Genomic DNA, 12,818 nt, shown 5'->3' on the forward strand with positions numbered 1-12,818 from the left:
GGGGAGGGTGTCCTGCTGATGCTTTACAGAAAGTAGACAGTTAGCTTCTTTTTCTGCATAGGCATGAGCTAGCTGCAAATATGCCTGTAAGGAGGGCCACTCGTTCTCCTTACCATGAAGCTGAGCCTACTTAAGTACTTGATTGAAAGTCAAGCTTTCTGTACTACATAATATGGATGAATTAATTTCCAGGTAAAAGTTAAGGGCAGAACAACTGCTTCAACCATAAACTTGATTGTAGCCTTGAAGATGTGTTGAATAAATGAGTAGCTTATGTTGTTTTTTAGTTGATAGCCCCATCTGAATGAGTTCTAAAATCCCACCCCAGCGCCACTGTTTAAGGAATTGGCTAATCAAATGGGTTATTTGGTATGATCTGTTTGGAGACTAGAGAATAAAAAACAATTACAGTGACTTCACCATAGCTAATATGGATTTCTTGACGGTTGACTTGTTTGGGGATTGGTCATTTGGAGAGTGATGGACAATAAGAAATGAGCAGAGGTCTAGAGAGAATCATCCTGGCTGTGACCAATCTCTCCTTTCGTGATTAGAGGATGGAAACCTGATTGAGTTAGTTGCCAAATGGCTCCCCTCTGCAATGATCTGAAACCTTGTGCCCTGAGTTGCCTGTTTACTTTGCTAACAGTAGGAATGATCAAATTTTTTGATCTTTGACAGTATATGACAAAATCCCAATTGAATTTGCATTTCTCTGATCATTACATGTTACATGTTTACGTTACAAATATTTATATGTGTTCATTGATGATTTTGCTGTGAATTTGCTTTTTCTTAATTTTTGCTGATTTATGAGCCACTTATCTATATTAATGATATATATTATGTATTATATGTTCTAAATACTTTCCCACAGTTTGTCTTAACAGTGTCTTGCCTTGTGGAAGGTTTTATTGTTTTATCCAACTATCCAGCTTTTCCTTCTAAAACTGAGGGTTTTGTCTTGCTCTCCCTGTCCCAAGATCATAAAAATATGCTCTTATATTTATTTTTACTGCTTTTATTATTTTTCCCTATGTTACTCCTTAACCCACATTTTAATTTTTATGTATGGTATGATTGAGCTCTTTGCTTTGTTAAAACAGGATTTTTTTTGCTAAAAGAAAGGAAGGAATTGATTAGATACACTGCAAGCAAAATAAATTAGTACTACTAGAGTCTGCGGCATAATATTCTACCTGAAAAGTCAGAAAGATTGGTATTCAGCGCGAGTAGAATCATTTAAACATAAGTTGCTCAAGCAAAGGTATAGAGTTGGTGATTCTATCACCAGGTATACTGGAAAGTGGGAATTTTAGGGGAAAGACAGAAGAAGGCATAAAAGGTGTGGTTAAATATAACAGCATACTTAATACATCTAACCTGAGTTTTCAGCTTATAGTAAAGATATGTATTTACCAAATACTTTGGTTTTAAATTTGTCTCACAACATGAGAATCCCTTCTGCTCGTATGTTGAAATGAGAAGTTAACATAATTCTCTAGTTTCTTGTATTATTTCATAGGATAGAATCAGAATTTTTATGTCTTTTGGCTTTACATTGTCAATTTTAATAGTCCTATCTCTGCTGTCAGTGAAGTTAGATTTCTTCTGCTTGCAACAGAGCTTAGACTAATGATAGTAAAACATTCAATCATTCTTTGTGCTTTGACAGTATCTAGAAAAAGATAACATAAGTGGAACCCTTCCCTGCCATTTCAAAGAGAGCATTTCCCTTCCTCCCTTCTTTCTTTTCTTTAGGTTTTTTAAAAAGAACTTTAAAAAGCTATTGGAGAGCCAGGGGTGGGTAGGGGAGGAATTATTTGTAGATTCCATAAGCTTTTTACATAGTAGGTTTCTCTTTGAGTTTGTATTTAATAAACTGCATATCATGCTCTCAAAGGAACCATCTTTCCAAGAGAACCGATTTATCCTCCCTTTCTGGCCATGGGGGACTGTTTAGCCACCTGCTTTCTCTAGTTAGAAAATACCTGGGGACATGGTAGCTGGGAAAGGCTTTCTGTAACACGTTACTCAGCACAACCAGAAGTTTCTCTTAAATCAGAGTCACCATAGCAACACAGGTGCAGGGAACTGCTCAGCCTGCCAGGCAGGTAGGGTAGGGTGAGGTAGTGGGGAAGGAAGGATGACAGGGTTAAAAGTGGCGATGAAACGGGATAAATGGGGGCACTCTCTTGCACTTTGCCCAGACAATACTGTCTCAGAGGCCAGCTTTAATGTGGTGCGTTTCCCTTTCTTCAGAAGCAGCCCGGCACTAAGGGAGTGGTGGCAACTCCAGTTCCTCCCCGAGAAAGACTCTCTGTGGCTCGTACCCCCGCCAGCCAACGGGGCTCACAAGGCCGGCCCCACGCAGGCCGTAGCACCTCGTGTGTGAAGGGGCTGGCCAAGCGCTCCGTGCTCTCAGCAGCTAAGATGAACGTCAGGTAAAGAAGAGCTCCAAAATGGAACCAAGGGCAAGGGCTCAAAGCTTTACTGCTTCTAATACATTTCAGGTGGACTACAACAAATATTTTAGTGTTGATGAAAAAGGAGAAAGGATCGGAATAGAGAGAAAGATCAGCAAACTGGTTTTATTTATGTTACTTTTTTTCCCTTAAATTTGTGTTTACTTGTTTTGTCCACCTTCCCTAAGCTCGCGTGTTTTTTTTTAAAACACTACCTTTTTATTCGTTTTGTTTTGGTTTTTTAATTTATTTATTTTTTGGCTGCATTGGGTCTTCATTGCTGCCCCCGGGCTTTCTCTAGTTGCGGCAAGCGGGGGCTACTCTTCCTTGTGGTGCGCAGGCTTCTCGTTTCAGTGGCTTCTATTGTTGGGGAGCACAGGCTTTAGGTGCATGGGCTTCAGTAGTTGTGGCACACAGGCTCAACAGTTGTGGCTCATGGGCCCCATTGCACAGCCTTAGTAGCTGTGGCGCACGGGCTTAGTTGCTCTGTGGCATGTGGGATCTTCCCGGACCAGGGCTCGAACCCGTGTCCCCTGCATTGGCAGGCGGATTCTTAACCACTGCGCCACCAGAGAAGTCCCCCTAAGCTCACATTTGATTCATAAGTAAAGATAGAAAATAAGATCTATATGGATATTTTACCTTATTAATTTAATGTATGTCTGCAAAGATGTGTAAATAGAAATTTTTCCGTTGACATAAATCTAAAGTTGAAGCTAAATTCCTAATCTCCCAATGTAGTGAGCTAAAGAATTGACTCATCCTAAACTATGAACATTGTAACCTACTGGGTACTGCAGTAGCATAGCCATCTCATGCTCATTGATCCCTGTTTTCTTTGCTTGTGCCTTTCCGGACATCAGGTGAGCCCTCAACTGTGACTGTCCCCACAGATGAAGATCTTCAGGCTCCTTTCTCTTAATAGCGAAATTTGATTCTCTCCTTTTTTAAGGGTGTTTGCGGCATCTAACAGAACTGGTGCATGGTAACACTTCCCCAACACGTGCAATTATCTGACATAGTTTTTAAAAACTGAAAAATGCCCTTGAATTTGGAATTCTTATTGAGTTAGCCTGGAATATGAGGTACCTATACTTGGCAGTTCTGATTGTATTTATTAATAGTTAAGAACACCATGGTCAGGGGCTAGTCCTTGCTTCATGCAGGGTACAGAACAGCCTGGAATTAGTAGCACTTTTCCTACCGCATCTAATTTTCTTAACTCTGTTGTAGAGAGTCTTGAGTAATAATTTTAGATGTTGATTCAGGATCACCATCAAATCTTTAGTTGTAAGTCCAGAAGTTCCCTTCTGTTAACCCACCACCAACAACCCTATGTGTATTTATGTCTGTCATTACTGGATTTTCATTGAATCTAAGATACCATCCACTGAAGACTCACCATTATTCTATGAACCACTAAGAAAAAGCACTGCTGACTAACTTTGATGTGTTACCAATTGTAAAACACATTCTAATTTCAGAGATGTTAAAATGTAGAAAAACTCTGCATCAGAGGATCAATGAAAAACATTTATGGCAACTTGCTCTGAGTAGAGAAGGACTTATGTACCACTCAAATGAATGACATTCTTCTAGGAAGATGGAAGAAATGCTCCCATCACTCATTTGGCATAGCAATCTCCTGTTCCCTCAGACTTGCCCTCACTAGGAGGAGGAGAAAGAAGGGGAGCTTTTTAAAATACCTCCTAAACTATAACTTGAGGCACATAGGCATCTCCTTTGAGCTCTGCCTTATACTGTCTTTGGCCAAGGCAGGGAGAACAGAGAATATAAAACCATATTTTACAAATAACAAGTTGATAAATGATTTGCTCTAGCATCATTGTTTAAGAACATGTCTATTCTGTGAAAGAGGTTCATTTGTATAACAAGTATTTATTGAGGCCCTTTCAGTGCTTGGTGATGGGTAGGTGGTTTTGTTTAGAAGCTTGACCCAAGTACTCATGTCTTATACTCCACTGTCCTATTTAGGTTTTCAGCTGCTACTAAAGATAATGAGCATAAGCGTTCACTGACCAAGACTCCAGCCAGAAAGTCTGCACATGTGACCACATCTGGGAGTACCCCAAAAGGCCAGGCTGTGCTCGAGACACACAAGTTAAAGACCAGAAGGGCTGAATCTGCTGCTGGTAAAAAAAAAAAACAGAACAAAACAAAACAACCTCCCTCCCACCCCCCAAAGTTCTGGTTTATCTTTAAACCATGTAGCTTCCTAATATGATTGTCTGTTTCTTTAAAGCCTCTCCATTATCTATAGAATCAAAAGCAAAAATTTGTCTAGCATAGTTTTCATTTATACTGGCAAGGGAAGTGCCAGAGACACAGACAAAAAAACCTGACATATCTTCCAGAGGACTCCATCCTGTCCTGAATGAAGAACATTCAGCCCCTTCTCAGGGATTAGGAGGGGGATTACAGTATTCATTACAGCCTCTGAATGGTTCTGCCAGACTCTGAAACTAACAGGACCCAGAGTTCATGGAATAAATGCCACACTATTGACTACTAGTAGATTGTATAAGCCAGAATAAGCCATATAGATAATCTTCTCCACACTGTCTACTTAATCATCACCTACAAAGACCAAGTGGTTTTCAAAAGAACACTGCAATAGCAGTGTGAAGGTTTAAAAGAGTATCACCAACAGGTTAAGGCCTGTATTAGAACTGAGTATATCAAAATTCTCTCAAGAGTCCTACTGAATGTCAGGCAAGAGCCTTGATTACACAGGAAGGACTGCCAGATTCCCTGAGACTAGAGCAATCCAGCAAGAGTTTAAACAAGCAGAGAGTATTATTGTTGGTAATAATCAGTGTGGAGACTGAGGATTTTTTCATGCCTTTGACACCTAAATTAAAGATTGAATAGTGGGACTGACAACTAAATTTCAAGAGAGAGTACAGAGGTGGGATCAGAAAATTTATGATTCTTCCTCTAGATGACCTCTCTCATTCCTACCCACCCTTAATCGTTTCTATATCAGAAAGGAAACATTCCACATAACATTCTAAATCATCCTGTAATAGGGGAAGAAAGGGGCTTGGGCAGAGAGCAGGGCTAGAAAATGAAGAGTGGACTTGCCTAAGATGTGACTGTGTCATTTTACATGGAGCAGGGGTCACTGAGCAGCAGCCACCTGCCTAATACTGAGAAAGGACTCACAAATACTCACAGATAAGGACATGAGGCAGGAACTAAATGTTTGCCATATCCTGAGCTTTCTCCTCTAAGTAACTCAGGGGTGTGCCCAGTCGGAATGGCATAGTTTTCTTTCCCCGGTTATCAAATATGAATTTAATATAAATGAAATCAAACTTATCTTTTTCTTGTGATTTGCTTTATTCACTGTTTCAAGAATCATATTAATAAATGAGCTAAAGTTCATTTTCACCGTGTTTTTCAATTGTATGGATATATTTCAACTTATCCATTTTACTGCTCATGGACCCCATGGGTATTTCCAACTTTTGTTATTTTGTATAGTGTAGCTATGACCATTCTGGAACATGTCTCCTGTCCATGTACACCGTTTCTCGAGAGTAGGACTGGGGCTGCTGGATAGTAGGGTAGACAGACCCTTACATTACTGGTTTAATTGTACTGGTTTATATTCTCATCAGCAGTGTGGGACAGTCCCATTGTTCCCCTCCCTGCCAACACTTGATAGCAACACAGTGGAATGTCTTCAGCACAGGAGTTCTGTGCTTTTCTGGGTTGTTTCACTAGGTGGTCCTAGATCCTAGTTGCTTGTTCACATATATGGGCAAGTGCCAACATTTGACGATGGCCTGAATGCAACCTGTGAGGGGAAGGGATTACAAAATGTGCCAGATATATGCTGCCCAACTGTAGCAAAAATGTGGCTTACCGAATTATACCATCCTGGTATATTTTTAACTTTATATTCCAAAAATTCATATTCTTCGGTAACAGCCTTCATTAGTAACAACCAGAGCCATGGATCTTTTTATTTCTATGTGATTAGGTTCCTTGCAGGCTTTATATCTGTTTGTGTTAATGAAAATGTTACTATTAACAATATATAATTTTTTTAAAGGGTAGGGAATTCCCTGGTGGTCCAGCAGTTGGGACTCCACGCTTTTGCTGCACGGGGTGCAGGTTTCATCCCTGGTTGGGGAAATAAGATCCCGCATGCCGCATGGCTCGGCCAAAAAAGAAAAACTAAATTAAAAAATAAATAAATAAAAGGGTAAATATCAGGGAAGCAGCCTGAAAATTTACCCGCTTATTTTTTTTTAACTGAAATAAACTTGATTTACAATGTTGTGTCAGGTGTACAGCAAAGTGATTCAATTACACATATATATACATATGTATATATAACTGTATATATAATCTTTTGCAGATTCCTATCCCTTATAGGTTATTACAAAATATTGAGTATAGTTCCCTGTGCTCTACAGTAGGTACTTCTTTTTGGTTATCTATTTTATGTATAGTAGTGTGTATATGTTAATCCCAAACTCCTCATTTATCCCTCCCACCCAATTAATTTTTTTTTTTTTTTTTTTTTTTGCTGTACGCGGGCCTCTCACTGTTGTGGCCTCTCCCGTTGCGGAGCACAGGCTCCGGACATGCAGGCTCAGTGGCCATGGCTCATGGGCCCAGCCACTCCGCGGCATGTGGGATCTTCCCAGACTGGAGCACGAACCCGTGTCCCCTGCATCGGCAGGCAGACTCTCAACCACTGCGCCACCAGGGAAGCCCTAATTCTTTTTTTAAAAACATTTATTTGGTCTTAGTTGCGGCATGCCTGCGGGATCTAGTTCCCCAACCGGGGATTGAACCTGTGCCCCGTGCATTGGGAGCATGGCATCTTACCCACTGGACCACCAGGGAAGTCCCTCACCTGATTAATTCTTAAAACAGGATTCTAAACTCCAGCTGATCCTAGGAAATGTCACAATATTTAGACACTTTGGGGAGCTGCTAACGGGAACAGCTAAGGGGTTGGTTTTCCTCAGTTATTCTTTTCTCCTTTTTTTTTTTCCTTCCCCCCCGACCCTGTGTCCTCAAGTCCATTCTCTACGTCTGCCCTAGGTTCATCAGAACCATTTTCTCCTCCTTTTTAACCCTATATCTGTTTCAGACTGTTCATATTGAATTCTATTTTTAAGATTGAAAAGTGATACTTAAACAGGTCTTTTTTTTTAATTAAGCCCTTGGATCTTGTTTGTTGTTTTAGTTATTACCCCGTTCAAGTTGACAGCTGAGACAGCGCAGACTCCGATCTCCCATAGAAAACCAGTGTTTGATCTCAAAGCAAGTTTGTCTCGTCCCCTCAACTATGAGCCACACAAAGGTATGTGGGAATGTTTTGATGTACAAGATTTAAGATTGAACAATTCCGCATCTGAGGATGTGAAAAATTCTAGTGACTCAGTGTAAGCCATACTTGGCGTAGAATTCCTGCCTCTGCCCCTGTATCCACGTGACCCATGATTTAAAAAGTGTCCATTAAGCAAATAAAAAAGAAAAATTGATTCACTTACATTTTTATTAAGCAAAGACAACTTCTAATCAGTGTTACTACAAAGTATTAATAAAACTTCAGCCAAAATCAAGAAACTTGGAAGTTAGGCTGTGGGTAAATGAATGTTTTCTTTATAGTTTTTAAAGGATCCCAAGCTCAGAATCACTGGTCAAACAATCTGGGACATTTATTGGCCAGATGTCGCTCTTGGGGATATATTAAAGTATCTTTACATCCATTTAAAACGTCAGTACTTAATGTGATCTGTCAGTGCTTCTGGAATTACTTTAAAACAAAACCTTCCTATAAGAATCATGTAACAGTGTTTATTTTTAAATTACTAATGTTGATGAAACAAATATAATGAAAATGTAAGTCTTTTTTTTATAAATTCATTTTATTTTTGGCTGCATTGGGTCTTCGTTGCTTCGCATGGGCTTTCTCTAGTTGCGGTGCACAGGCTTCTCATTGTGGTGGCTTCTCTTGTTGCGGAGCGCAGACTCTAGGTGCGCGGGCTTCAGTAGTTGTGGCTCACGGGCTTTTAGAGCGCAGGCTCAGTAGTTGTGATGCACGGGCTTAGTTGCTCTGCAGCATGTAGGATCTTCCCAGACCAGGGCTCGAACCCGTGTCCCCTACATTGGCAGGCGGATTCTTAACCACTGTGCCACCAGGGAAGCCTAAAAATGTAAGCCTTATTTAGAGGTAACAATCAAACTGAACCGTGGTTTAAGAAAACTTCTCCCACCCATTTTTCCTCCCCAAGTTTTCCCATCTGTGGCAACAGCAACTCTCCTGAGTGTCGGGGCAGAAGCCTAGGAGTCACCTTTGGTTCCTCAGTCTCTCTCAGACCCCGTATCCAGTCTATCAGCTAGTCCTTTCAACTCCATCTTTGAAATTGATCTTTAATCTGTCCACTCTTCATCCCTCCACTTTGACTCCCTTTGGTCCAAGTCACATCATCTTACCTGGGCTTTTACAAAAGCCTCTTTGCCCCACTACAACTTTAAAACCAAATCAGAGCACATCACTGCTTGCTCAGAACCTCCTAAGGTTTCCTGTCTCTCTCCCACCCTCACTTCATTGCCTCCTCCCTTCCCTGACTCTGTGTCAACCACACTGGTGTTTCAGCTCCTCAAACACTGAAACACCACCCCTCCTCCAGGTCTTTGAACTTGTTATCCCTCTGCTCCACCTGGAGCACTATTCACACTGATCTTTGAACAGCTTGCTCCCTTGTTTTAATGGGGCATCCACTCAACTGTCAGCAACCGAGAAAGGTCTTCCCTGCCCACTCACCCACCCTCACTCTTTATTCCTCACCTTGTTTTACATTTCTCCATAGCACATAGCACCACCTGGTGTTATCTTACTTGACTACTGTCTACCTCTACCACTGGAAATGTAATCCCAAGAGAGCAAGGATTTTTTTTTTTTTTTTTGAGAGCAAGGATTTTTGACCACTTGGTTCACTGCTATGTCCCTAGCACCTAGAATAGTCCCTGGCACATACCAGGTACTCAAAAAGTATTTGTTATGGGAATGACTGATCACCACTAACTTCTACTGATGGTAAAAAAAACCTGGTTGAGAGCTTCATCTGTGCTTGTTATTTTATATCCTAGACAAGTCACTTAATTCCTTTATGGAAGGGAAAATAAATAAGTACTAGTTCAGTGGTTACTGAAAGGATCAAATGATATAGCAGGTGTGAAAGTCCTTTTTATAAAATGGTAAACACTGCAAATGGTAATCTTTGGTACTCAGAAGTAGGTCAAACTATACAAATAAAGTAATATATAAACATCTGGAAATTTGGTCACAGTTCTAAAGCCAACAAAATATTCCCACTTGTTGCATTCCAAATACATTTTAATAGGTAACAATAATGATAAACTGCACAGATGAAATACTACTTTAATATTAAACATTCCTATGCAACGTTGGGATAAACTACTTAGTTGTTATGGCTTCTTTTAATGTGCTGTGTCATGGGATTCAGTATTAAAGTTTTTTTTTTTTAAGATTTTTTTCTGGCTTTTCAAGGATTAAGAAGTAGAAGACACTTATTTTTAGAGGAAAAAAATGTAATGTCTATCTGTGGAATATTAAATTGAAATTAATAGAATTATACTGGCAGATGTCTTTAAAAACGAAGTATGGGGCTTCCCTGGTGGCACAGTGGTTGAGAGTCTGCCTGCCGATGCAGGGGACACGGGTTCTGCCCCAGTCTGGGAAGATCCCACGTGCCACGGAGCGGCTGGGCCCGTGAGCCACAGCCACTGAGCCTGCGCGTCCGGAGCCTGTGCTCCGCAACGGGAGAGGCCACAACAGTGAGAGGCCCGCATACCGCAAAAAAAAAAAAAAAAAAAACCAAAGTATGAATGTTGACAGCAAGCAGGTAGCCACAGATGAAGAGAAAATTAGGAATATAAATACAGGAATCTTTTCATTTATTTATTTATGGCTGTATTGGGTCTTCACTGCTGCGCACGGGCTTTCTCTAGTTGCGGTGAGCGGGGGCTACTCTTCGTTGCGATGCACTGGCTTCTCGTTGCGGTGGCTTCTCTTGTTGCGGAGAATGGGTTCTAGGAGCGCAGGCTTCAATAGTTGTGGAACACGGGCTCAGTAGTTGTAGCTCGCGGGCTCTAGAGCACAGGCTCAGTAGTTGTGGCACACAGGCTTAGTTGCTCTGCGGCATGTGGGATCTTCCCAGGCCAGGGCTTGACCCATGTCCCCTGCATTGGCAGGCGGATTCTTAACCACTGCGCCACCAGGGAAGTCCCAAGAATCTTCTTAAATCTGTCTCTGTCTCTGTCCTAAACTAGGAAAACTGAAACCATGGGGACAATCTAAAGAAAACAGTTCTCTGAATGAACATGTCAACAGAGTAAGCTTACACAAGAAAAGTTATAAACAGCCTCATCGCCAGACCAGGTAAGTACATAATTATCCAGTTCTAACTCTTTTAATTTTGAAAGACTGTATATAAAAGCAGAGTCTCTGAGGGATAGAGTCACAGTAATAGTGGTGTTTAAGAAGAGGGTAGAAGTGGAATCATATACAGAACTTAATAAAAGTACATGTGCCTAGGCAATACCTCAGTGGGTTCTAATTCAGTAGGTTTGAGATGGGACCCATGTATCTGCATTGTTTCCAAAGCTCTGCAGGTGATTCAGAAGAGGACCTGGTTCACAGCACTGCTCTTACATGACCTATCTGCCCAAACAATGCACCTGGATGTCCCTCCAGATACCAATCCAGGTGCCCAGGGCACCTAAGGATGCATGTAAATTTCACACTCCCAGGGAAACCAGGCTTTCTAGGCTTCAGGGCTCTACACAGGGGGAAACCCCAGGATGATCCTTAGAGGCTTCTTTCTGTGTGGAAACCAAGTTAACACCAGAGTCTGACCTGGGCTGCAGCTGGTCCTGGTTTGGCCGATTCCCTGTGTGACACCCTCCTGATACCGGGTTAACTACCATTTGACTTGCCAGCTACCACCAAGACCTTACTATTTGCTATTAAAATCATTATCATGATTCTGGGCCTTTTTTTTCTCTTAATTCCTTCTCCCCAAAATCATAGTGGTTTAAGTCAGAGATCCTGATTCCAATTTTAGCACTTTTATTAGACAGTGTGATTTTGAGGTCAACCTTTGACTTCCACAGGTAGAGGTTTCTCATTTAAAACAAACTAAAAAAAATACAGGGGTTGGATTCGATCTCCAAGGTGTCTTCTGCTTCCAATTCCATGCTTGATTTTAGAATGCTGCCTTAACATTAAAAACAACAACAACCCCCCCCCCCCCCAAGTTCTAGCCTTTTAACACAACAGTGACTTACAGGTGTGGCTTCCATCACAGAGACCACTGGACAGAGCACAATGTCCGGTAAGAGTGTGCTTTACACAAGTGTGCTGGATGTCATTTTAAGTTTGGACATTAGTCTAACAATAGGTGCTTTGAAGTGGTCTGTTTGGAGCTTCACTAGAGCCTAACGTATACCTATCCCTCCTTAGGGAGGAGCAACGGAAGAAACATGAGCAAGAACGAAAGGAGAAGAAAGCAAAGGTTCTGGGAGTTCGAAGGGGCCTCATTATGGCTGAACATTCATAATTTAATATCCCGTAAATATTCCTTTTCTCTGAACCCTCTTTTGTAAATATTTCTGTACTGTCCTCTCACTTTAGCCAAAAGACCTTTTTCTGCTCTTAACTTTGTTCGTATATATATAGTGTCTGTGGCTTCTTCACATGTTTTACCCCTGAAAAGACATTACTACCTTTAAAGCTCTCAAATTCTTTTTAAATAGTTTTTACCTAAGCCCCTGTACAACTAACTCAGGTTTCTAAAAAGACCCATCCTGTAGATTCTTGACCTAGATTTTTAAGGTCAAGTTTCCTCTGCTGGCTCTAATAACAGAACTTCAGTCCTCTTCTAGGCAAAAGCACTTACCTGATGGTAGCTAATTATACTACAGACTTTAGTAGAAATTGAACAATAACAAGTTATGAATAGGGTAAGCTGTGAAAGGCCACCTCTTCATGCTCTAGAGAACCTAGTAGTCTTACCGAAACTGTGGGCCATATGGGTTTATAAGGCGTCAATATTTTATCTATGTGAAATGTTTCATTTAAGCTTCTATGTACCTCTTTCAGATCACTTCATGTAATTGTCAATTACATCTCTTTTTTTTTTTTCCCCTCAATATATTCTTAAAAACAAAACTCTAGCTCATTCTAGCCTGGCTTATTTAGAAATATACAGGGTCATATTGAAATTTGAGGATTGTTGCTTTAAGGATTACTATATGCTCTGTCAAACTTATACATCTTAC

General features: G+C 40.8%; 1 protein-coding gene across 1 annotated transcript in view; it reads left to right on the forward strand.

The window, feature by feature from the left end:
* NUSAP1 (nucleolar and spindle associated protein 1) overlaps positions 1 to 12,264 on the forward strand; it is a 31,800-nt gene extending 19,536 nt beyond the window's left edge. The window contains exons 7-11 of the mRNA XM_082832990.1: positions 2,263 to 2,444; positions 4,461 to 4,618; positions 7,696 to 7,812; positions 10,809 to 10,917; positions 12,001 to 12,264. Of these exons, the coding sequence (XP_082689116.1) occupies positions 2,263 to 2,444; positions 4,461 to 4,618; positions 7,696 to 7,812; positions 10,809 to 10,917; positions 12,001 to 12,097 (663 nt within the window). The 3' untranslated portion in view covers positions 12,098 to 12,264. The remainder of the gene's footprint in view (positions 1 to 2,262; positions 2,445 to 4,460; positions 4,619 to 7,695; positions 7,813 to 10,808; positions 10,918 to 12,000) is intronic.
* The last annotated feature ends 554 nt before the right edge of the window (positions 12,265 to 12,818 follow it).

This window comes from Leucopleurus acutus, assembly GCF_964270905.1.
Source record: "Leucopleurus acutus genome assembly, chromosome: 1".
NCBI classification, from domain to species: Eukaryota; Metazoa; Chordata; class Mammalia; order Artiodactyla; family Delphinidae; genus Leucopleurus; species Leucopleurus acutus.